We start from the raw sequence: 26,273 nt of genomic DNA, 5'->3' as shown, positions 1-26,273 counted from the left end.
ATTCCCACCCTCCCCGTTTTATTTGTTCCTCCTCAAAGCAGCCACTTAGCCCAGATAAGCAGAATCAAGCTTTCAGAGTCAAATCTGGCACCAGAAACAACTGCTTATAATTACTCTGCCTGTTTGTTTTCCATTCCCCTTTCCTCCCAGGGACAGCACAGTCGGTGCTGTTTTACTGTATTGGCTATGCCTTCGAATTCCAACACGTCACTTGAGAATACTCTTCAAGATACTATGCCCCAATTTTTTTTTTTTAATCCCTAAAGCAAAGATCTAATTCTCAAGCAATGTCTGTAGTTCAGTGGGGGTGAACAATGAGTAATTCATGCTAGGAATCTGTGTATGTTGTTGTACTTTATAGCAGCAACATGAGTGTAAACAGTAGACAATAAAATTTTATTTAATAAAACTTTTGGTTGTGTTGGAAAAATAAAATCTGGTATTAAATGATTTCTAAGATTATATAGGTTCATTATATTCATACAAAATTCATCCTGAGATACCTATTGCAAATGTATTAGTTTAATCCTAAAAATATTGAGGGACAGTGGCCAACAAAAGGGTACTCAATTTTGTGACTAACATTTGGAAAGACCAGAAAAAAAAAATGGTCACAAACAATATCCCAGCCTCCTTTTGAAATAGCACAGTTCTTTATAAATAATTCTTTTGGGGGGGGGGGTGCTGTGCTGCGTGGCTTATGGGATCTTAGCTCCCCGACCAGGAATCCTCTGTAGTGAAAGCACAGAGTCCTAACCACTGGACCGCCAGGGAATTCCCTAATTCATTTTTCAAAGTATGTGCTTTATTGCCCAAAAAGATCAAACTTAATTTTTCAAAGAAGTCCTTCTCATTCATATGGTTTTCTATCATTGTTTACTTTCTTACTGCAGGAAGTGTATCTTATTTAGCTTAGGATCACAAAGCCAACTAATTTCAGGAGGAAGGCAGAGAGAATACAGGCAGGCAGGAGGGTAGCCATGTCCACTGGAGAGCATCTCCTGAGGGCCTCAGACCACTGTTACCATGGAAATACAACCCAGTGTTACAGCTATTTTTCCCCAAAGAAGGTGGAAATACAGCTTTTAATAATAAACCTTCAAAAAAATACTAATAAACCTTCAACGTTTAAATACTGATGATACACTAATAGGGCCAGCCAGTGAAAACACCCAGACTGCCAGTTCTCAAACTGACAGAATTTCCAAAGCATAGCCTTTGATATTTACAGAGAACATAAACTGCATTAGGGGATGTTCTAGGATTTAGGTGTCACTTCTGAACTGCACTCTTAGGAAAAGAAGAAGGCAGAAAGGACAGGCAGGGGTTACAAACCTCTGTCCTCCATCAGCATTTGAGTAGCTTTATCAGTTGGCATGGGGAGTGGTTTTGCAAGAGTTGGAGGCTGTTTGGAGACCAGTCTGTGTGCTTGAGCCTGTGCATTCTCTGCCTTGGCGTCTCTTGATTTTGATGAAGAGCAGTAACGAGGGCCTTGAGTGCTCAGGGAAGAGGATTACAGTCCCTGGAGAATCATGATGCCCATAACTAAAAATAAGGATTTAAGAGGCACAGGGGAAGGCTACTATTAGAGCAACTAGTTGGGGCTGAATTTTCATAGTATTCACAGGGAGAGTAGACTTCATCTATACAGTTCTCTAGTTGCATGATTCTTTCCATTCTTTTTAGGAAGTACAATATAAAGATCTATTTTTGCTCATAAAAATATCTCTAGGTAAGACAGTGAGCCTGCAGACAAGCAAACTGTACTGCAGCCCTTTTGGCATTAGTCCCCTGATCTTATCTGGATCTGAGGGGCCTGGCGAACCCCTGGTCCAGGGCTGGAAACATGACTTAGGGGTAGCCAATGAGAGCCATCCAGAGACTTCTACACCAAAGAAAGAAGCAGTAATCCTGGAGCCTCTGAGGCTACAGAAGTCCACACAACAGCCAAGCTCAAGAGGTAAGAAAATGGCCAATGACACCAGTGGACCTTGAGGATTGGGGGCAGGGGAGGTTTGGGCATGGCATGAGCCAGAAACAATCCATATTTTCCTTTAAAGAAGCTTGTATTGGGTTTCTGGTACTTGCTAACTGTGCTGGCTACACTCACAGTTTAACACCAAGACAATGCCCCAAACCATGTAAATCTTATTACTATGGGTTTGGTTTTTAGAAACTTCAAGTACTTTTTGAGGTAAGGATAGGAAATGAGATTCTGAAGTATATACACGTGCTTGAGGGAAGGGCCCTGTATTTTCATTAGCCTCTGAACCTTGGTACGTGAATGAATCGACCGTTTTTCATTACATAAGAGCTGGTCACCCTCCAGTAGTTAGATGGCTATAAGGACACTACCTAACTGGAAACATTTGCTTATTACGAATGTTATTCTCTTTTATATCCTCTGCTATGCAGATTAATTCCATATAGCAGATAATTAGGAGAGGCCAAGAAAGTCCCTATATAGGTCTGTCTTTTAAAAAAACTCTAATGCCGTAAACAGTTGTTTGCATACCTCGCCACATATTTTTTAGTGGGGGTTGGGAAGAGTTGACCTAATTGGAATTCAGGGCTATTTTCCTATGAAAATGCCGTATCTCCTGGATTAGAGTAGAAAAGTTAACAGCTGAGCTTTCTTTTTTGAAAGCTGTATTAAACATTATCTGCATTTATGTTGTTCTTCTTTAATATTAGCTGGAGTCTAGCATTTAAATGAAGGCTATAATCTACCTGTAATTACAATTCCATACCACCACATGCATTCTGTGCTTTTATTTTATGAAAAAACTAATTTCAAATTTCCATTGCAACTAAGCTGAATACAAAGTCTTAATGATGGAGGCCTGTGTCCTGGTTACAGAAACACGGCGACTGTCCTTTGGCCTTAAAACTTCAGGAAGGGCACTTCAAACGGCTTCGTGTTTGCATGTTTCAGCGCCAGAGCGTAGGAATAGACTCTGGCGTCCACTGTCAGATGTTCATCAGCTACCAGAGCTAGAGGAGGCGAAGAATACAAGTCAGATAATGAAGTTGATAACGGATAATAATACCCCTTATCAGCCAATCAGTGTTTACTGAGCGGCTACTATGTGCCAGTTCCTGTGCTAGATGCTGGTGGTATAGTGATGAACAAGACATTTCCTGCCTTCAAGGATCTTACTCTAGCAGAAGAATAAAGGATGTAAAAGCAGGACTACGTTTCCAGCATGATATAAGAACAAGAAAAAGTTAAAGACAGAAGAGCACATATACCAGGTGATGATTCTATGTTTTAAACAGCAAAGCTTTAAGTTTATAGATCCAACTGTTACTTCATAGATCGCTCACTACAGGGCTTTGTTGCGCTGAAACTACACAGTAATGATGATTCATGCATCCTCTCCACTGTCAGGGACACACACGTTCCATGTGCAAGTTAAGCTGTGTGCTCGGAGGGACTGGAATGAGGTCTCTGAATCTGACCACAAGGGCCTTTCATGAGAACTTCTGTTTTACTCAGGTGGAAGCCCCCAGATTTCCAATCCGCCTCTTGTTTCCCAGCCACTTGTTAAGGAACAAGCTCAGAGTCGGTTTGACCCTCAAAGGCAGGGTTCTGTCCTGCTCATCTGTGCCAGCAGGTGCTGGGCGAGTGCTGAAAGCTATTCTTCCTAGCAAACTGAACTCCACGTGCCTTCCTACTCACTTCTCAAATGGTACATGTGGAATAAATAATTTGATCACTATATTGTGATGCTAGTAAAGCCAGGAACACTGGTTCTTTGCTCCTCCCTCTTCCTATATATACAGATCCTTCTACCTCCCTCACTATTTTCCCCCTCTTTTAAGGCTGGAAGGGAAGTTACTGGAAAGGAGAAGGAAGGAATTATTTTTAAAAGGACATTTTTCTAATACAAAAAATAAAAACAATAGCACATAACCTTCAAGCATTTGTGTGTCACCATTATCCCATTTAATTTTACTCCTGCCTCCTCAGAGGTAGGGGCTGTCTTACTGTTTCCGTTTAATGAGAAGAGCTAGGAACCTGTTCTGAGCTGTAACTAACACACAGTTGGCTGAGCCTCAATCCAGCCAGGCCTGTCGGCCTCAGAGTTGTGCTGTGACGAGTGGCCACGGCTCTCCCCGAGTAAACACCTCATAAATCACTGCATCTCCTCACAACGAGCACTTCTAACTCTGACTCTGGGATCCTAAGGTGGTTTCTACCTTAGGTCTGGTCTATAAAAAGGTAACGTAGGGATGGAGGCTGTTTGGGAACCTGAAATCCCAGCAGTTTTTGAAAGATCCCCTTGACTTTTCAAACACAGACGTCAGAAATAAAACTGTACGCCACTGGTACTCACGGGAGGAAGGAAGAGACTGCTCCCAAAGCTTCAGGTCAAACAATGCTTCAAGTTAATTTTTGAAATAAAAACTTAACACTATTCAAATTAGGAGATCACCCACTTCTTTGTCGTGAGTGACTGGAGACGAACCCAGCTGGCAGAGGAGCCCCCAAAGGCCCTGCCACGTCTTTTGCAGTATCTCCTCATGTAGGGTTACCGGAGGACATCGGTCCATGGAACCTTACTAATTTTTACAAAGTCCTATGAGACGGGCTGACCAGGAACCACATGTAGCTGCATGACAAGTAGTTTACTAAGGGGCACGCTGCTAGTTAGTTCATTATATCAGCTTATCACACTGCGTATATGTTAGATGCCTAAATGTTTGTTAAAATCTCCTTTAACTTAGACCCCACACAAAGAACCGTCCAACATACTGGCATATTTGAGGATCAGTTAAGAGATTATTTACTATACCTTTGCATGGCAGGGGTTAAACATTTAAGGTATAGAATAGTTTTGACTAATCAGCAGGCCTATATCTTGACTGTTCTGTAGGATTAAAAAAGCCCCTAATGAAAGCTTTCACTTGACATGGAATGTTTTGCTCTTATTTTCAAACTCTATGCCACCTGGAAAGGAAACTTATTATGTAGGTCAACTGCAGTCTTATAACAGTTTCTAGGTATTTGAGTTTAATGAGGAAGAAGAGAAAGAAATAGAATTATATTTAGTACCCCGTTGGTGGGGATGGGGAAAACAGAGAAAGTGGGGTAATCAAGAATGCTTACCATCAAGTCTCTTCAGCAGGTCATTCTTTGGTAAGGAAATCACTTCCACAAATTCTAAACAAACAAAGTGCAAATGAAAATAAAGCCGGACACCAGGCGAGCCCACCTGAGCAATTCACAGTGCCACGGCCGCTCCCGCTGCACCACACGGCACTCAAGGCTAGCCCCCGAGCGGGACACGTACCTCCATCTCCTGAAGACAAACAGAAGGGGGACATCTCAGCAAGGCCCGGAATGGTCAAACACTGCAAGGCTTTTGTGCAAGACGTTATCAAAAAGGCTATAAGAGTTTAACAGAAACCTGGGTCTCTACTAATTTAATTTATACATGTGGTAAAATAATTCCAACAGTACAAAGTTATTGTTCTCCAAATCAAATGTTTTAATGGCCAAGTTTAAAGCATATTCTGTGATACGCATATATGTATTTTTAAACTTTGTTAAAATATACATAACATAAAATTTATCAATTCAACCATTTTTGAAGGTACAAATTCAGTGGCATTAAATACAGTCACATTGTTGTGCAATCATCAGCACTAAGCATCTCCGGAACTTTTTCATCATCCAAAACAGAAAGGTGGTACCCGCTGAACAAGAATTCCCTATCCTCAGTGACCTCTATTCTACCTTCTGTCTCTATGAATGTAGCGATTTTAGGTATCTCACATTTGTGGAATCACACAATATTTGCCCTCCTGTGTCTGGCTTAATTTCACTGAGCAAGATGTTTTCAAGCTTCGTGTATCAGCATGCCTCATTGCTTCATGGCTGAGTAATATTCCATTGTAAGAATAGGCCACATTTTGTTTATCCACCTGTTAATGGACACTTGGGTTGTTCCACCTTTTGGGTATTGTGAATGATGCTGAATGAACACTGGCGTCCAAGTATTTGTTTGAGGCCCTGCTTTCAATTCCGGGTATTTACCTAGGAGTGGAATTGCCGGGTCACCTGCTAATTCCATGTTTAGCTCTCTGAGGAACTGCCAAACTCTTCCTCAGCATGTTATATTCGCTAGTTTGAAAACTGGGCATTTAAAATTAGCTGCAGTGGGAAACTGGAACACTCAGGAACAACTAATAGGGATGGGAAATGGAAGACCTCCACTCTAACACATGATTTACGGTGGTGTCTGTGTCACCACCACCTTCTAGTGGGGCTGCGAGAGCACACGGAACCGACAGAGGCATTAAAGCCTCTGAATCCAAACTTGCTAAGAAATGTGGAGCAAAGAATTTCCCCAAAGCTTCACTAAATATGGAACTCAACAAAAACAGTTAATATGGCACTGTGCTGTAGCACTTCTGCCATTCTTACAATATTGATGGAGACAGAAATCAGAGTGATTTTGAAGATTTTCACTGTTTACGATTTAAGGCCTGTAGCTGATTACTAAGCGGGAATAAACTCCATATAGAAAGTATGGAAATTTGTAATTGCACATTTTTTATAAAGAAAGCATAAAAATCAATGAAGTGCTAAGAGAAAAATGCTGAAATACATAAGATTAGGAAAATAGCCAAGAGTACCAATGAAGCATCTCTGAAAGACCATTATTCTATTAACAAAAATCAAACTAGTAGCAAGTTAAAAGAAATTTAATGCAACGCAACCACTGTAAATGTAGCCAACACATGCTTACCTGGCTTTGGCTTAGGCCTTACGTTTTCAGCATCGTCTCCATTGATAGTTACGGTTACGATATGTGTGGTACAGTTTGACAAGCCTGGATCCATACAGACAGCTGGGGAGAGAAGCAGCAGATCACCTTTCCAGACACTAGTCAGGTGTCATTCGTTTCATCACTTAAATGTCTTTAGAGGAAGAGTGGGCTTGTAACTCATAGTTTATGTAGAAGTTATGCAGGGGAACTGGTTTCTCCTATTCCCTTAGTATATACGCTGTAGGCCTGCAGAGCACGTGTGTGGTTAGTACTCATATTTTCCCCAGAGTTCCTGAGCAAAGTTTGGTAAAATCTGAGGGGTTAGATGCGGTAAAATCCTTTCACCACATCAAGAAAGTCTTCTAGTGAGGAGCACAGCATACAGACGAGATGAGTAAGTAATAAAGCTTAGAATGTGGAAACCCTGAAAGGCACCCTGATTTCATAATTCTTCTCCAACTTCAGTCCTTTATGCTCAGCCGTGCTCTCATGGGGCAGGGAGGTTCATTCTCAGGTGACCAGCCCTCATCGAGGATTTCTCTTCAGTGAATTAGCTAATAAATAAATCCCTGACCATCAAGAACACCCAAAGAATCAGCCCTTTCACATCCAGAACAATCAACTGCTTGGCTAATTTTCAAGAGTTTGTCCCCAAGCACACACATGGGAAGCAGCACGAACCTGGGGAACATTCAGCAACATCGCCCTTGTAGCCAGTTTCTTCCTCGAGCTCCCGAAGAGCAGCTGCTTCTGGGCTTTCGTTCTCATCGATGAGACCTGCAAGTCCCAGTCATGTGAGAGGTGGGACAGGGAGCCCCCTTCTTCTAACACACAAGCTGCCGAGCTACGTGTGAATAATCAAGCAAGAGGTTTGGGAAAAGTGGGCGTGCAGATAAAACTGATTCAGGTTTTGATCTTTTATAGAAAAATTAAAGGCAAAAGAACACCCCTGGGCAGATTTAGTAGGTTGTGTTCCTCGTGTTTAGACCTAGATGTTTTTGTGAGCATCTCAGCATCAAGGTTGTTGTACAGCACGGACCTCCTGGGCGGGTAAGTGGCTTGGTGGTGGCCAACTGGCCCCAGTTTTGGACTAGTCATGTGACTACAGCACAGGAAGCCTGTGCTTTTTTTTGTTTCCTCACATGCGAGTTGGGGACAGTGTTTCCCATCTTGCCTTCCTCCCTCAGGGCCATATGGAGGGCCCTGTAATGCAATGCTAGGATAAATGTCACCTGGGAGGGAGAAGATCGGGAAGGAGGGAAGGAGGGAAGTAGGGGGGAGGGGACTGTGGGTAACACTAGTTCACTGTGAGGAAGGAGTAAACGGGCCGAGTGGGAGGAGGCCAGCAGCATCACAGATCCTTTCTCCTGAAAGGAATTTACAGGATGCAAAGAAAAAGTGAAAAGTGGGCTATTCAATCACTTTTGTTTTTTTGGGCCACACCACGCCGCCTGTGGGATCTTAGTTTCCCGACCAGGGATTGAACCGGCGCCCCCTGCAGTGGAAGCTCAGAGTCTTAACCATTGGACCACCAGGGAAGCCCTCAATTACTTTTAAAGTTATTAATTTCTTCAGTGAAATGGCAAGGAAATGAGAAAGAAAATAAAGCTGTTACTTATGTGTTACTATGGGATGGACTCTGAAAATACAGAACTTAAACCACTAATGATAACTGAGATCTAACCTCTTCAGATGGGAACAAGCCAATTAAGTCCTATAAGGATGCACTGCATTCAATTCTAGATACTTCCTGTACAACTGAAAAAATATTCTAGTTGAAATTAAGATGATTTCCTTGGCCTGTATACATACAGGAGGATCATGGTTCTTTCCCATTCACAGTTTCTGGAGTTAAGAGCCAGGCCTAGTTATTACTGTAAATTCACCAGAGGCAGGTCATTAGTGATGGAAAACGAATTACCTTGACAAATTAGGAAAAAGCAATGACTCACAAGAGGCTAGAAAGAACGCTGCAAAGAGGAGGGCAGGTGGCCTTGAAAGGTGAGCTGTGATACCGCTACGGGTTAGCGGATCACTGGAGTGTGGCCTGGAGTGCCTCACTGCAGAAGTGGTTTTGTTTTACTTAAAACTGCATGGACAGATGAACAGGTGTTCAATGTCTAAGCTCTGCCGTTCTCAGGCTCTGCCCTGGCTCAGTCCAATAGTCCCTGAGGGGCCATTCTACTCCCCAGTGTTCAGTTACTCACCGGCGGGGAATTCTAGGCAGTAGCCCCCCATCGGGGGTCGGAACTGCTTCACCAGAATGATGCATTCATAGTGAAGGGTTCTTTGCAGCAAGGGGATGACCGCCACACCTGCCAGCAGGAAATAAAACCAGGAAACGCCAGTGAAAGGTCAGGAACGCCAGGAATTTGTTTACAGCAATCTAACTATTGATAAAAGCCCACATTTTAAGAAATGCTGCAGCTGAAATCTGTCTTGTATTTGCCATTAGCAATAGGAAGTTAATTTAAGCTACAATACTGGCAGTTAACTTTGGAAGTTATCCTCATTAAAAAAAAGCAAGGAAAAAATAATCACACTTCCATGTTACTTAATTTGTCTTTTTATAAAAAGCTTGTTTTTATTGCCACAATTTCTTTAAAATAAAATTGAAACTAGAAGTAAACATTTAGCCCAGGGTCCAGGACAAATTTTGGTCTACACGAACCTCTACAGGCATCATTTCTTGCCCTGCTGCAGCCAGGCCGCTGCTGAAGCTACACTGATCTCTGTGCTCTTGGATTTCCTTTAAGCAATAAATCAAGTAAGTTCCAATGTTTGTCGTATATGCTAACTAGACTGAACTTCATTGTTTTAGGATAAAAGACCCTTTCTCCCAAGTTTACTTGGCCTTCAAACCAAACCCAAACCAAAAACCACTGGATTCTGGAAAACACAACTGCTCAGGAGGACCACTCGGCTCCTCTCGCTTTCCCGGTAGGAAAACACAGCAGCTGCGGCAGCTGCTCTACTTCCAGGAAAAACAGAACACAGAACAAAATGGAAAAATACAAGGGAAAAACAAGAAAGACCTATTGCCCAACTTCCCCTAGACCAGAGGTGGTTTTCAGGACTGTTTCTGGGATCTTTGCAGTCAAAGCATTCATGCCTGGAAGGGAAAGTGAACTGAATGAACAGTCTTTTCCTAAGTCGTTTCCTCATCAACTTATAAAAGCAAGCGGTCGGAAAGCGCCAAGTCATGCCAAATAAGTTTTCCAAACGAAAGGCTCTCACCCAGATCCTCTGACCAGAACGCAAAAGATTTCTAGAAGTCATAACACATCTAGATACAGTATGTGGCTTCAAATTACACTGACTTATGTTTGGCCTTAAGTATGATGACATCTTCCCCTCAAAAACACTGTTCTGAGCTTAGGTAACAGGAACCGGAAGTTATTTATAAAGAAAGCTTGATTTAGTTACATAGTGTTGCAAAATAGAACACCAGAGTTAAAGATAAAAGATCATACTTGAAGATAACCCTGCTCTGAGGTCTTGGTTACAGTAAAAAACCCTCCTACCCCCAGTCTCCTAGTCCTGTGTGGGACTTCCTTTCGGGAGAGTTCTAACAGGTTTGCACTCATACCATCAGCCGACTGGCCTTTCCTTGTTGTCCGCTTCACAGTTTCCCAAGTTCTGTTCAGGCAGACAAGAAAAAACAAAAGCATTAGTGCTGAAGAGGAGACTTCTTAGGTTTTGTGTGTATAACCAGCACCTTACAGGTGCAAAGCATGCAAATGAGCTAAAGATAGCGGCCAGGAACACCACGCAATAAAGATCTGTATCAAAAAAAGAGCCAACCGTGCTTTCCCACAGCTTCTAAAAATTATCAGAGAAAACCACTGCCTCCTACATCTAACTCTCTACATCTAAATAGAGGGCCTGCTCATCACTGGAGCTGCCTTTCAAATCAGCTTTCAAATCATTTACTCAAAACACTTCAGTTTGGATCATAAATTTGCGAGAGCAGCACAGCTGGCGATCACAGCTTTAAAGGTGATTAATCAGTCAGTGCAAATCCAGCCCCTGTGCAAATTCCAAAGGATATCCTGCATAATGTAAACCATTGAGACGGTTATTTATAGTTTAGATTTTAAAAGCTGTCACCTCAACTACACAATTTATGAAAGTAGGACCTTCCTATTTATTAATTGAGGAATTAATAAATTTAGATAAGTACTCTGCTTTGCATGTGTGAGATCCTGTCTAAAGGGAAAATGGTCCCTAGAAGAACAAGTGGGGTGAGCGGCTCCTGATCCCCCCTTACAGCCTTATTCCTGACTAGCTATTTGTTTCAGGGAACCCAGTACTGACGATCCAGTTACTGGAACACCATGTTGTTTAAAGGGGGAAGGGCGTATGAGGGAATTTCCTCCTCACTCTCTTAGCCCTTCAACAGAAAAAAGCAGCGGTTAGAGATGGGGGTAAAGAAGCAAACAATTTTGATTTAAAAGAAGGAAGACATCTGGGTGGCTCCGGAGAAAGAAAGAAAGGCATCCACATCCGACATCTGTCTCCCTACGGTAAGACTGAGTGTAAGAGGTACTCCTTGGAGGAAACCTCGTACTTTTTATCTGGTTGTCCTTGAGGCTTGGACCTTGCCACATTTCTATTAAAAAGTGTCAGAATTTAATCAAGTTAAAAAAAAAAAAAACTTTCTGTAAACTGTAGGTCTTTTAGTATTGCACCCAAATTCTAAAGGGCAAATATGTCAAAAATGAACCTATGAAAATCAACCAGACTACCAGGACGACTCACAGCTGCCCACATTCCTGTTAGTAGCAAGAAGCCAACCAACAAGCCATTCTGATCAGTCAATAACTCGCAAGTGACAAAACACCTTCTGGCCCAGTTCTCTCTGCTGCCTCCTACGGTTAGAGTCCTAAAGACTGAAGAAGACAGTGCTGGGAAAAGCACTGAAGGTCCCATCCCCAACACACTAGGAATAAAGGAAGCAAAAAGAGGAGCATCATTATAGTGCTTACGATGAAGTAAATAAGCAGTATGGAGCCATAAAATAGGTACATATTTATAAGAAACAGTAGAAGAAGAGCGCCCCCCGAGAGCTCCAGTCATCTCAGAGGGACTCAGAGAGGAGAGACGTCCATCTGATTGTTGTCTTAAAAGCCTCTTGTAGCTTTAGAATTCTGATTCTGGTTGAGTTACTCCATTTTTAGTCTTTGTTATAAGGAAAGCCTGTTTTACTTTCTTCCCTCTCGTCAACCAACTCCAAGAGGCAGGCAGGGCGACAGAGGGTGAGTTCAGCTCTCTCCTGAATGTCGATACAGGGGCACAGAGCCGGCACATCTTCACTCTCCCCAAATCAATTCCATACCCTCTTCCATGAATGAGACAATGGAACAAAGGATTTTCTAGCTGCAATTTAACTCTTCTATACATGCAATAGTTTATATATTTATAAGTCATAGCCTACTGTAAAGTACTGAGATTCATTCTTCGAAGCTTGGCATTCGGGTACGCAATGTTAGTGTTTCACACAGGCGCCCCCCGGAGGCCGCGGGGCAGCCCTACGTGTGGACGGATGCAGAAGACCGTGCTGTAAACAGGCCACACAGTGTGGAGTCTGGGAGACCTGAGGCCACTCCCGACTACTGAGGCAGACTCTCCGGAGGTGAGACCGAATCCTGAGTATTTGGAAACAAATCCCCAAGTGATTCCGAGGCACATCCCTGACGAAGAAGTGCTGGAAGGAAGAGAGGACAGGGGCAGGTGCACAGCCACATGGGCCCCAAACAACACATACTCTTCACACTAACCAGTGTTAAGGGCTCTATTTTGTGTTATAAACTTAACTCGACAGGAAGGAGAACCAAGCTGTATCATGGTAGGCTGGGCTCTAAGCTCTGACTACGTTTTCACAAGTGTTAAGTACGTGTGCACCTGTCGTGTTCCCCAAGTCTCGGGCCTCACCACACCCAGCTCACTGCACGTAACAGGTACCCCTCCCGCTCTGTGGATGGGGCGTAGTGTGCTTAGCTTTCTTACTCTGGGTTTACCAGTGCTATGAATATCTTAGTGTTCCCGATGGCTCTCCAACATTGAACCTTATTACTGTTTTTTGCTACTTTAGTAGATATAGTCAAAAGTTGTTTAAATCACTGGCAAGTTCATATACTTTCACACTGACGATAGATGTATTTATTTCCTTACGAAGAAACTTTATTCTTATTTAATCACTTAGCAAATAGAGTTTTTATGTTAATGAATTTATATCACATAACCTGGATACTAAATTTAGTTATATTTTCCTATTTTCTCATTCTGTTTTGCTCCTTTTTGTATTTCATAAGTAAACGTTTAGCACATTTTTTTCTGTTATTTACAATATACAAAATTACTAAACAGAAAAGTTGGAAAATAGAAGAAAAAGGCTAGTCACATAGCTGCCATTAATATTTTGCTACAGTTTTCCTTCTAGCCTTTTCTTACACATTATTTGGCAGAGTTTAAAAACCATATATCCGGGGGCTTCCCTGGTGGCGCAGTGGTTGAGAATCTGCCTGCCAATGCAGGGGACACGGGTTCGAGCCCTGGTCTGGGAAGATCCCACGTGCCATGGAGCAACTAGGCCCATGAGCCACAACTACTGAGCCTGCGCATCTGGAGCCTGTGCTCCGCAACAAGAGAGGCCACGATAGTGAGAGGCCCGCGCACCCGATAAAGAGTGGCCCCCGCTTGCCGCAACTGGAGAAAGCCCTTGCACAGAAACGAAGACCCAACACAGCCAAAAATAAATAAATAAATAAATAAGAAAGCAACTTAAAAAAAAAAAATCTCTGGTACTGTTTAAAAAAAAAAAAAAAAACAAAAAAACCCCATATATCCAATATCCTATTTTGTTATCAGCTTATTAACTTTTCTGATACCGCTAGGTTGTCTTCATGATCTGCTGTGGAGATGGCTGCGTAGATTTTGCCAAATGAATACACTAACAATTATTTCTCTGTTTTTAAGATGCTTAGGTTAATTTCAATTTATTTGTCTTTTAAATTTATGATGAACATTTTTCATGCATAAATCTGATTCCAAATAGTTTTCTTAGCATAGTCTTAGACACCGCAGGCGCCAGGCCCCAGGAACTCCCTCCTGGCCCTCACCCACATATGTCTTTACGGCGACTGGTACACAGTGTGAAATGCTTTACAAAACTTCTTTCCCCCCAATTTTCATTTCCATGAGCAAGGTGTAAGCCTGTAAGTTTTACCTCAAACCCAGTAGCATTTTCTCTTAAATTCTAATTCAGAGATAAAAACTGGTTTAATAGAAGGAAGTCACCTGTACTGTTAATTATTCTGCTGCTTTATCAGCTTAAATTAGGCTTGGCCCAAAAGTTTTAGGTTCACCCTAATATTCTTGGGAGAATGGTGTTAAAACAGCTTAACTAGATTCTTTACTTAAGACAGAGTTTACAGTGAGGAAAATATCAAAGTTTATGCCAAACACTAAATAGAGACCCTGAGAACCCAAATCCTCAGCATTTTACAAAAAGAAGAAAAAAATACTTTACCTTGTTTTACCAGTAGGATCTCTGTAAGTTGTTTTTTCAAGCTTGACCCATTTTCCTTCTGAAATTAACTAAAAGATCAGATAGTAAGTCGGGAAACTTTCAAGCTGAGCTGTTTTTTATTTAGTTCTTTTTCCTTTCAAACTTTTTGTGGCTCTCAATGATCATGCTTCCCTCCCCAAAATTTGTGTCCAAGTTTTCTTTGTGTCTAACGAATTGAAAGTTGTTTTTCTGATGGTGGGCCTGCTGCTATGTGGAGTTTTGGAGGTAGGACTGAAGAGGTGAAAAGAAATGAGAGTTGGCAAATTCTTGGGAGAGGGGAGGACGGGGGCACCTAGAAGGGAGCACGAGGGAGGGAGGGAGGGGTTTATTGGGATGCTCCTAACCTTCTCTCCTCTGATCTGGGTGCCAGTCACGTGCGTGCGTTTAGGATGTGAAAACTCAGTGGCATCTGACTGTCAATGACTACACAGCAAAGTTGAATATAGGGATACCACGGCCAATGACTACATTTCCCATAATGACACATGGGTTTACCACCCAGTCTGAGGGGCACCCAGCATCGTTTTGCCTGGATGCCGAGGTTAGGTTACCAGGACTAACTTACCTACAGACTATACTGACTGAGCACAAAGGTGCACTGTGTACATAAAGCAGTAAGTGGCCTTTTTCTTACTATTCTATCTGTCACTTGTCGCCAGCAGCAACCTAATAATTATCAGCAGATCTGTTCACAGATAACACAGAAAGATTTTTAAATCAAAAAGAATTCCAGAAAGGTGTCAAGCTCAGAGTTCCAAGGATGAAGGATTTAAAGTTTATCCACTGCAATGGTTCCTGTAGGAAGAGACTTTTTAAAAGGTAAACTGGATAACATACAAGACATACATTAGTTCCGGAATTTAGACCCCAACTAACAACTTAGGTTTTCATTCTTCTTAAACACACATATTGAGACCACAAATAGCTAACCAAGATGTGATACCTAGGGATGAAATGTCTAAGCCCTAAAACTCACATATGATTTATTTTCTTCTAACCAGAGAAACTTTTAATAAAAATTGAAACAATAAGGTCCTACTGTATAGCACAGGGAACTATATTCAATGTCCTGGGATAAACCATACTGGAAGAGAACATAAAAGAGAATGTATATATGTGTATAACTGAGTCACTTTGCTGTACAGCAGAAATTAACACGACACTGTAAATCAACTCTACTTCAATAAAAAATAAATTAAAAAAATAAATAAAAATTGAGAATTTTTAAAATCAACAGTCAAAACTCACTTCAAAAACAGCCTCAATTTCACTAATACATATAATTAAGAATGATACACCACTGCTCCCACACAAGAGCAAAATGCCCGAGTCCTAAAAAGGGAGCGGGAACAGTGTTTAAAACCTGTCTTAAAGAATGAAAAACAATCATTTGAAACAGCAAATAGTCTATACATTTCTTTCAAACTCAGCTTAATATGGCAAAGGAGAAGAGAAGTAAAAACAATGTATACCTCCTCTGAAATAATGGACTGCTTGGTATTTTGAGAAGACTCTGCTGGTTCTTGTTGTGCCATTTTCACTTTAAAGTCCCCAGGCTGTAAGAGAATGAGATGTGTTTAGGCTACATTAATTTTTCTGAATTACACATTTGTCCATAGGTCACTGGTCAAAGTACTTAAATGGCGGAAAAACTTGTATCATCAAAGCTTGAGTTTCTCACGTGAAGATTGGGGAGAGCTGCCTCAGGTGGAACAGGAAATGCAAGGCCTCGGGAACAGCCAGGAAAGAACGGGAAGCGTCCCGGTGAGACCGACCCACGTCCTGACGCGCACAGACCTGGCCCTTAGACACAGCCTGAGATGTTCTGACTCCATCTTTAAAACGCTTTCCAAGGGGAAACAGTACAAAGATTGTACACCATTCCCAACGCCCGCCCCTCAACTGCTGTCCCTTATCAACCCTTTCCAGCGAAACTTTGAGTTGCTGGCTGGCTGCTTCTCCCCCCCATTTATCTTTGTGTGTGTGTGTGTGTGTGGGTTAAATGGATATACCATTCTAATAATTTAAAACTGAACAGTTCAGTGGCCCATTCAAAGTTTTAACATGTGTCAACGTCACAGCTGCACATAATGAGTGAACTAGAAGCAAGATCTGTTAGGAAAGGGCAGGCCCCATCCCGGGGGCCATGGGCTACTACTTTCTCCTGGCATGTTCCCTCAATTCTGTACCCTGAATGTCTGAAAATCTTTCTTCTACCCTCGAAGTTGATTGATAATCTGGCTGTATATACAATTATGAGTTGAAAATCATTTTCTGTCAGCAGTTTGGAGACACTGTTCAGTGTCTTGCTTCTAAGAAGCAAACTGGGGCTTCCCTGGTGGTGCAGTGGTTAAGAATCCGCCTGCCAGTGCATGGGACACGGGTTCGAGCCCTGGTCCAGGAGGATCCCACATGCCGCGGAGCAACTAAGCCCGTGCGCCACAACTACTGAGCCTGCGCTCTAGAGTCCGCGAGCCACAACTACTGAAGCCCGCACACCTAGAGCCCGCGAGCCACAACTACTGAAGCCCGCACACCTAGAGCCCATGCTCTGCAACAAGAGAAGCCACCTCAACGAGAGGCCCACACACCGCAGCGAAGAGTAGCCCCTGTTCACCGCAACTAGAGAAAGCCCGCGCGCAGCAACGAAGACCCAACGCAGCCAAAAATAAATAATAAATAAAATAAATGAATTTATATAAATATATATATAAAAAAAGAAGCAAATTGGCTGCTACTAAGAGATTTGGAGTCACTCTGAGTCTAGATCCTTTCCAAGTGACCGGTGTGCTTTCTCTGGAAACCTGCAGTTATTTACGTCTTCACGGTGATGTTGGTGTTATTTTAGGGGATTCAAGTGGGTCCTTTCAATCTGGAAACTTCATTCTGTGCTTCCTCAACTATTTCACTGATAATTTCCTCCCCTCTGTTTTCTCTCTTCTCTCTTTCAGGAAATAATACTTAGCTGTTGGACTTCCTGAATCGATCCTCTGTCTTGTCTTTTTCATTCCTATTTTCTGTTTCCTTGTTATTTTATCTACATTTCTCAGTGGCTATTCCAACCCTTCACTACCCTGAAGTTCCACAGTTCCTAACCTACCCCACCTCCTAACTTTAGCTCCAGGGAAAATAGAAACCATCAAACATCAACTCTCTTACCAACCATCTTAGAAGGAAAAGTGTCTGCTCTGTTTCTTCTGGGACCTAAAGTGATAATTAAACAGCAAGTTTCCCTAAAACACAACCAACAAAACAAAACTTAAATAAACCTTCTCATAATCCTGTTCTCTGTTCCAACCTTGCGGGACTTCTTGAAAGACCAGATGACACTACTGTGTATCTTTATTCAGGCCATCACTATCTACTCCCACACATCATCCGCAAGCTGGAAATACAAGTATCTCCGATTCCTAAACTCCTTTACCAACCATAACTCATCGATCACAAGTCCTCGAAATTCTACCTCTAACACTTCCTGAAAGTGTCCTACCCCTACTATCCCTGCTCTGGTTAAAAACCTTAATGTCTCCCACTTGGGATGAAATGATGTCCAAAACTATCTCCCAGACACTAGATTTTTCTTTACATTGTCCAACTTTCAACATTGCTCACAGTTATGTTACTATAAAAACTCCCTAAAATCACTGATGAATAAATGAATGAAGGAAAAGAGTGCAACTGGCTGGCTAAGTCTAGAGAGCCAACCTGTTCCTAAGAATCAGGTCGGTGTGGGGCCTGCTTAGGCTTGTTCTGAAGAAGAGTTCCTCGTCTGCTGGTCTTTATCTAATTAAGTTAAACTCAATTTCAAAATTATCTTGGCACAAAGTTAAAAGATTCACACTTTCTGATTTCAAAACTTACTATAAAAGGCACAGTAATCAAGATGGTGTGGGTACTGGCACAAGCATAGGCTATATATAGATGGATAGAATTGAGAGTCCAGAATTAAACCCATAGATACACGGTGAATTGATTTTCAACAAGAGGGCCAAGAGAATTCAATGGAGGAAAAGAACAGTCTTTTTAACAAATTGTTCTGGGACTAGATATCCACATAGATAAGAATAAAAATGAACCTCTACCTAATACCATCTACAAAAATTAACTCAAAATGGATCAAAGCCCTAATTGTAAGAGCGAAAACTATAAAACTCTGAGAAGAAAACATAACTTTAAATCTTCATGATCTTGGATTAGTCTATTGTCTCTTAGATACAACACCTAAAGCTCAAGTAACCAAAGAAAAAACAGATAAACTGTATTTCATCAAAGTGTAAAACTTTTGTGCTTCAAAGGATACCATCAAGATAGTAGAAAGACAACCCACAGAATGGGAAAAAAGTTTGCAAATCTGATAGAAGACTTGTATGTGAAATATGTAAAAAACTCTTACAATAATTAAAAGACAAATAGTCTAATTAAAAATAGGCAAAGGATCTGAACACACATTTCTCCAAAGAAGTGTATACAAATGGCCAATAAGCACGTGAAAATATGCTCAACATCATTAGCCATCAGGGAAATGTAAATCAACACCACAATGAGATACCACTTCACTCCCGCTATGATGATTATAATAAAAGAGATAATAACAAGTGTTGGTGAGGATGTGAAGAAACTAGGACCCTCATACATTGCTGGTAGGAATGTAAAACAGTGTAGCTGCTTTGGAAAACAGTTCCTTAGAAGGTTAACCACAGAGTTCCCATATGACCCAATAATTTCACTCATAGGTATATAACCAAGAGAAGTGACACATAGGCTCACACAAAAACTTGTACACAAATGTTCACAGCAGTATTATTCATAATAGCTCCAAAGTGGAAACAACCTAAATATCTATCAATTGATGAATAAATAAAATGTAGTCTTTCCATACAACAGAATATTATTCAGCCATAAAAAGGAATGAAGTACTGATACATGCTACAACATGGATGAACCTTGGAAACATGCTAAATGAAAGAAGCCAGCCACAAACGGCCAAATATTGTATGATTCCATTTATATGAAATATCCAGAAGACAGAAATCCATAACACAGCAAGCAGATTAGTAGTTGCCAGGTGACTGGGGGAAGGAGGGACTAGGGTATGGGATTCCTTTTGATGAAAATGTTCTGGAACTAAATAGTGATGGTGGCACATCTTGTGAATATACAAAACCTTCTGAATTTTATAATCATGAAGGTGAATTTTATGGTCTGTGAATTACATCTCAATTAACAACCACCACCTTTGCAGTCTTAAAATCCCCAACGGGTAAGTGTGTAGGATAGTTGGGTTGTTGACTGGCACCTTGGGTCCAAAGGCTGACAAAGCCCAGAAGACTAGTTTGCAGAGTTCTGCTCTGGACTCACCAACACTGCACTGCTATACCACGCAAACATTTTACTGTCTGCTGGGTGCACATTTTGTCTGATGCTCAGTACATATTTATGCTATATTATTAAAACTTTATGAAAATTGTTGTTTGCACAGTATTTTGTGGGCCAACCTAGGAATTACTCTGGCAAAGAAGCGAAATTTGAGGCCTTAGGTAAGGAAAGATGACTATATGCTAAAGAAATAAAAATAACCACTTAATGAGGACGAGAGAAAGAAATGCCTATACATCTTCACACTCATTGAAGAAGAGTGAAGGGGGGGAAGGGTGCTAATCTATACAGAGTGATCAGGAAAGGCCTCTTTAATTTGGTGACAGTTGAACAGAGGCATGAAAGTAATAAAGTAGTAAGCTACATGTATGTTTAGATATTTAGAGACAGTCAGCATATGAATTATATGCATACAGCATAAGAAAACAGGCAGCTATTCCTCTGAAAGTACCCCAGATGGTAATTTATTAGGTAAACTTTTAACTGGCATTGGTTTACATCAGACAAACAGTTTACATTATTACAAGCAATTACAGTAGCGTGCTGCCCCAGATGAAAACGAACCATAGGTTAGTTACATCAACGGCTGGCTGCCCGTCTCCACCTGAGTGTTCTACACCCAGAGAAAAGAACTTTATCCACCTAGATTTTTATCTTCTAGATTTCCATTCCCTTCCATTAACAACATATACGTCAGAGAAGGAAAGTTTCCTCCACTTTTAGTTCTGACATTTCAGAGACAGTAACTCTCAGGCAACCAAGCAACCTCATTTAGTGCACAACATAGAATCTTTCTAGAATGGTACAAAACACTTGGATTAAGTAAAAATTTCTACCTCCTTTAAAGTGACGTTCTGACCCAAACTTCTTTTTTTTTTTTTTAAACATCTTTACTGGAGTATAATTGCTCTACAATGGTGTGTTAGCCTCTGCTCTACAACGAAGTGAATCAGCCATACATATACATATATCCCCGTATCCCCTCCCTCTTGCATCTCCCTCCCACTCTCCCTATCCCACCCCTCTAGGTAGACACTAAGCACCGAGCTGATCTCCCTGTCTGACCCAAACTTCTTAAAAGCAGAGAACTGCAGTCCTTAAAAGTACACGTGCCACCAGAAGAGCAGATAGGCGGAGCTACATAACCTTTATTTTCCTCTATGAAAAAATTCATAATCTGGATTCCCAGGAGACAAAATGTCAGTAACACCTAATTTAGAAGAAGAGGTCCTCCCCCGACCCCCACGTGAGTATCTTTAGGGGCAAAGGGGCATCTAGTTCCTTCAGATTTACGTGACACTTTAAGGCATTTATGTTATCTGTTGGGTCCCCTAATGTTTCTCTTTACAGCTGCCCCCAGATTTTCAAAGGGATTGTTGATGGGCTAAAAAAGGTAAAAAAGCCGTATTCTGAAGGATGGTTCCTCATCCACCCCTCTTCATCTAACTAAGTTAGCTAAACTCAAGTACAAAACAGTCCCAGTAATCAAAAATCGACCCTCAGTTGGCAAATGCTAAACTATTTATAAGCAGTTGTTTCAAACAGACTGTATTTTAAAATGTTTAAGCTAAAATGTTAGAGGTCTAGAAAAACAAAAAACAAGCTCCAGACATAAATTACAAAAAAAGAAAGAAAAAAGTGGCTAACAGGGCTGGACCTCTCGAGGGTAATTACTTGGAATGCAATCAGCCCCAAGGGGAACAGTATTCTCTGGCAATCTATTGACTGTGTTAAAAACAAAAATGGGATTAAAGAGTGATTTCAGAAGTCTATTCTTTACCACGCGATTCCCAAAATGTTCAGGATTGTGAAAGCAGGTCAAAGATATTACTGAAACAGAAAAAGAATATTATTCTTAGCGCCATTTCAGAAACAGAAGCTAAATAGTGCGGTGCAGGGCTGGTCACCAGCACAGCTCTTCAGAGACCAGAGCTCTCCATGCCCAGCTGCGTGCTTGCCTCCAACACCACTGTGATAGAGCTTTCCTAAGCCGACCCCATGCTATTTCGAGATTTAAAAGTAAAGTTTAATTTGAATTTTATCCACTTCATTAGCTAGAACTTAAGGTCATCTACATTTTGTTAATAGGTGTATGTTATACGTAAAAAAACCCACAAAAACCCCCATGTACATAACGCTGAGTGTTCTAATTCACATAATCTGTTTTAACCTACTTTGGTTTGAGCAGAGAAGGTCTATGATGTGTCAGATGTGTGATTTTTCCAGGGCACAAAAAACTCCAGTGAAGGAAAATGTCACAGGATTCTTTGAATTCCTGTACAGTGGCAGGCAGCAGTGTCTAACTAGCTTTGTGAGCGTGGGCAGTTCAAAAGTTCAAGTATACAGCAAGTGCAAAGTGACCACTATTCCTGCCCTGGGGACCTTATACGCAAATAACCAGAAGGGCAAATGCCAGCTAGAAAGATAATGCAATACCAAGGTGTTTTAAATGAGGCACAAATCACATCCACTTGGGAGGCAGGGAAAATAGAAAAGACTTTTAAAAAGCTACTATTAAAAGGCAGTTTGATACTAAGATATGATTTAGAGACCAAGAAGGCAGGGCAAATATTCTGAGTAGAAGGAACCCCAAGAACAAAAGCAGAGATACTAACTGGGGGAAGGGTTGAGAAATTACAGGAGAGTTTGGCAAGCCCTGGGGCTCTCAACCTTCCCCTCCCTACGCCCTCCAAAAAAAAAAAAAAAAAAAAAAAAACCCCAAACAAACCCCACAAATAATGGATGATGTTAACAATTAACAAACACATTTCCAAAGGCTTACACAGATTCGGCTGGATGCCCGCGCCTTTCCCCCAAATTTGCTGGCAAACAAAGCACTCAACAACCTTAACCGGCAGGCCACAAACTCCTGCTGCTAGGCACGTTCCTCTGGGTTTAGCACGTACAATTCTCCACTGAAGGGAGGAAGATAAACGATCACCTTTTCACAAACTTGTGTATTTGAGTATTAGGAACAACAGCTGGATTCAAGTTAAGTGGGAGTAAGATTCAAGAAGTTAAACTGAGAATTGCAGAAGTCAGGCTGCAGAGTTTGCGCCCAGGCTCCCATCATTCACTTATTACCATACCCGAGTCCCTGCAGCTTGCTGAGCTTGCAAAGTGAAGCAAAAATCAGAGCAAGAAATCACACACTGGTTAATCTCTCCCAGCTAATAGCTGAGTATTGTAAACACCATCTATACTCAACCAAAGATGTAGGAGCTCAAATCGTAAGCAAAAACTTCTGATTGACAAATGAAGGTCAGGCAGTTGGAACAGTTTAATAACTGAATAGAGAAATCAACAAGGCAACTTGAAAGAAATTAAGTGGGAGATCAATATTTGCAAAAAATAACGATTGTGTTAATAGGCATGTCTAAAATGCTATTCTAAATTCTTTCAGAAAAATTACACAGAAAAGCCACTTGATTTATAATGAACAAAGTATCAATTACTTTTGTTATATTTAATAATCTTGGTTAAAATCATAAAGCTTCAAACATTTTAGTTTTTTTAAAGATAATATTTTGATCAGTCTTCTTTTGTACCATCTATGGTAAAATTTTGGAATCCACATCAAATGGATTCACTTTAAGTGAGCTTTTCTTTGCTGACAATTATCCTCACATAACTTCCTGAAGTTACTTTGTTAATGATTTAAAGCCACTGAAAGCTTTCTTTTTTCTTTTCCTTTCTTGTAGGTGTAGGGGTTGTATGGGCAGGGAGGGACTGACATTTTACTGAAATTATACTTGGTGATTTATGATCATTAACCAAGTGATTTACATTAATTAAATCATTACCTTTAGTTCTGGTTGAGCAAGAGTGAACTGATTGTAATTACCCCTTGGAAAAGTTAATTGGTTACAGCCACAGAGTAATAAGACCAGTAAAGAACCTCTTGTAATTGCCCAGGAAAGAGATAACATAGGTTTGGACGAGGGTGGACCAGGAGCAAGCAGATTTAATTCCTTGCAGATGAGACTTTTTTACTTTTCCTAAAACAGTTTCTGGGGAAGGGGTTTCCAAAGCTAATTCCAAGGAGATGATCTTAAAGGAAACTGGGAGAAAGGGGTGGTGCAGTGTTCAAACTTGGAAACACTGAGTTTGAGATGTTGGTAAGATATCCCAAGTGGAGAAAACCAACAGGCAGTTGGAAACACTAATCTACAATATTAATTATGGATTCAGAGAAGGAAATGTTTTTTCATTATTTAGTTTGGAATTGCTCAATTACCCCCCTATCACTTTGGCTACAGATATTTTTTTCAGCCCTCACGAGAAAAAGCAACTATTTCCACTGTTGTAAAGGTTTCATTGAAGAAACTTGATGAATATAAACAGTTGATGGCTAAATGAAGAAAAGGTAAACATGGTGGCTAATAATGAAAGCGAATTTAGCTGTACCCATTCAAAATACTGGAGTGTCTGTTTGTAATGTCAATTTATTCTATTCTGGTTAAATGTGTAACAAGTTACTTAAAATCAGCTGTGAGTAATACTAAAATGTCAGCACTTCTAAAGTATATAGCCTGAATAAAAGACATCTGCATCAAATCCCTTCCCTGTAGTGTCTATATTTAAGTTCACAAACTTAGCTGCTTCTTTACAAATAACTGCAATTCTCACCTCAACCTCTACACGCAAGTTTCCTGGGCTTCCTCCCAGACTGACTACGTTCCCAGTTTCTACTTTCTCCTATACATCTATTAATTCCTATCTTCAACAGAAAATACCTTACCCAAATTAACCCCATCAGTGCTAACATTGCCTTCAGCTGCAACTTGTTTATTTCTAGGTCACATCAAAAACAAACATTTGAGTGACCACTCCATCCGGTATCAAGTCTCTCTTAGATCTGGCAGCCTGGCACCATTCTCCCAGCATCTATGGAATATTGCTTCTTTTCCCCCTCAAAACAGAAAGGATTGCGTAATCGTGGATCTCAGAAGTGCTACCGACCCACTACCGCCGCCCCTGCCCCAACATACTCTGCAACGGCACACTCCATTTACCTCCGCTTTGAAAATGTATGTTTAAAAGCACTGCTCCCAATTAAACCACTTAGGAACACTTTTGAGCAAAACAAAACAGGAAACAACGCATATTCCCGGTGGGGGGGGGGCGGGGTTCAAACGCCTAATGGGCAGAGAATCCTGTAATTATACGAATGAATACCTTTCTAAAGAGGCTTGTAATCGGTGGGGTTCTCACCTCTTTCTAATTTAAAACGACTTAAGATGAGCCAGTAAGAATGTGCAATTTTAAGGAGCTATCCGAAATGTGCGCCCTTAGGCAAAGGTGCCTGGGACAAGCCCAAGGCACGTAACTGTAAGAAGCAAGGCTAGGTTTAAAAGGCGTTTCTCAGCACCTAGTCATTTCTCTTTTCATTCATTTAAAGAAATAAATAAAAGTGAACTTTTTCGTTACTCTACTTTCTGACCGCCATCTGATAACGCCCTCACGAAAGGAGTAGGGAAAACAGACTATAGGGTGCTAGGGGACGGACGAAGAAGAGGGAAAAAGGATGGTATAACAAATTAGACTAGCATTCCTTACAGTCTTGTGAATCCAGCATGGCATGGGTACGGACACGATCTGGCTGTGTTTTTGCAAGCTGCTACTTTTGAAAGGCTAGAATAAATGAACTTGACGCTCAAAGGCGACACCTCTCCTTTCCTCTGTTCTCCCAAATCTACCTCCTCTACCACCTCCAAAGTCCAACTCCCCAGGACCGTACAGACGTGCTCGTTCCCTCTCTCTCACAACCCTCCCCCACCAGAGAAGCGGGGCCATGCCTCCCTTTGCAGATGCCTCCACCACTGCACTCACGCTAACATTTCACTCTGATGTTTCCTACTTTCTGTAGTACTCCGAGTAGCCCAGCTCTTCCTCCCCAGTTCCTGGTTTGCCCCTGAACCTGCCCTCCTTTCCGCGCCTCGCGGGACGCGAGCTGGGTTCGCAGCCGGGGAGACGCGCTCCGCTGCCGGCATGCTCCAGGTGTGCTCCCTCCCTCCCCCCCCCCCCCGCCAAAGAGACCCTGCACGTGATTGGCCCGCGCCGAGTTACCTACTCCCAGGCGTAGGGCGAAGGGATGGGTACTCCTTTAGGAAGGGGGAGGAAAGGAGAAAGCACGGGTCCAAGGTAGCAGTCTCAGGAGATGCGGGGCTACTGCGGGAGCCGCAGGCACGCCTCGCGGTGATGAGAGAGGGTGCGCGCTCGCCCCCTCGCGGCACCCGTAGCAGCCCCGCTGGTGACCTAGCCGCAGAGGATTACCTTCCGGGGCAGTGCGCGGCTAGGCGAGAAGAGGAGCCCTGCACTTACAATCCTCGTCGCAACAGTTCTGGAATTCCTCTCCCGTGGACAGAACTCTGTGTGTGCGCGCGTGTGTGTGTGTGTGTGAGTGTACACTAAAAAAGCACGCCCCAAGATTCTTTCTCTCCGTTCCTTCTTCGCTCCTTCCTCCTTGCTTAATAGATCGGAAGTGTCCTTTAACCAAACCTGGTCGGCGGGCACTTCCGGGACGGGAGACCAGGGTTCCGGGAGGG

General features: G+C 41.8%; 1 protein-coding gene across 15 annotated transcripts; it reads right to left on the bottom strand.

The window, feature by feature from the left end:
• Positions 1 to 33: 33 nt before the first annotated feature.
• NUDT5 (nudix hydrolase 5) lies at positions 34 to 26,195 on the bottom strand. Of its 15 annotated transcripts, XM_059912079.1 has the most exons (12): positions 25,586 to 25,727; positions 16,031 to 16,194; positions 15,822 to 15,905; positions 14,311 to 14,378; positions 11,623 to 11,721; positions 10,369 to 10,418; positions 8,987 to 9,094; positions 7,461 to 7,556; positions 6,759 to 6,860; positions 5,298 to 5,366; positions 5,114 to 5,167; positions 34 to 2,994 (listed from the first exon to the last, which is right to left on the bottom strand). In XM_059912079.1, the coding sequence occupies exons 3-12, from the start codon at positions 15,882 to 15,884 to the stop codon at positions 2,885 to 2,887; spliced, it is 819 nt and encodes a 272-aa protein (XP_059768062.1). In that variant the 5' UTR covers positions 15,885 to 15,905; positions 16,031 to 16,194; positions 25,586 to 25,727; the 3' UTR covers positions 34 to 2,884. The 15 variants fall into 15 exon arrangements, with proteins under 15 accessions (XP_059768062.1, XP_059768060.1, XP_059768064.1 ...); XM_059912077.1 differs by lacking the exons at positions 16,031 to 16,194; positions 25,586 to 25,727 and adding an exon at positions 26,002 to 26,195; XM_059912081.1 differs by lacking the exons at positions 16,031 to 16,194; positions 25,586 to 25,727 and adding an exon at positions 26,050 to 26,195.
• Positions 26,196 to 26,273: the final 78 nt, after the last annotated feature.

Source organism: Balaenoptera ricei, chromosome 2 (genome assembly GCF_028023285.1).
Source record: "Balaenoptera ricei isolate mBalRic1 chromosome 2, mBalRic1.hap2, whole genome shotgun sequence".
Lineage (NCBI taxonomy): Eukaryota > Metazoa > Chordata > Mammalia > Artiodactyla > Balaenopteridae > Balaenoptera > Balaenoptera ricei.
Note: the sequence above shows the minus strand (reverse complement) of the source record. Positions and strands in the feature narration are given on the sequence as shown.

Bases quoted from the DNA above. Each gene is read 5' to 3' on its own strand.
- NUDT5 (XM_059912070.1), bottom strand. From the start codon at position 25,718: ATGCCGGCAGCGGAGCGCGTCTCCCCGGCTGCGAACCCAGCTCGCGTC. The intron at 15,906-25,649 runs GCAGGTTCAGGG...ATTCTCTTACAG, and splicing joins CGCGAGGCGCGGAAAGGAGG to CCTGGGGACTTTAAAGTGAA. The intron at 9,095-10,368 runs GTATGAGTGCAA...TCCTGCTGGCAG, and splicing joins GAAAGGCCAGTCGGCTGATG to GTGTGGCGGTCATCCCCTTG.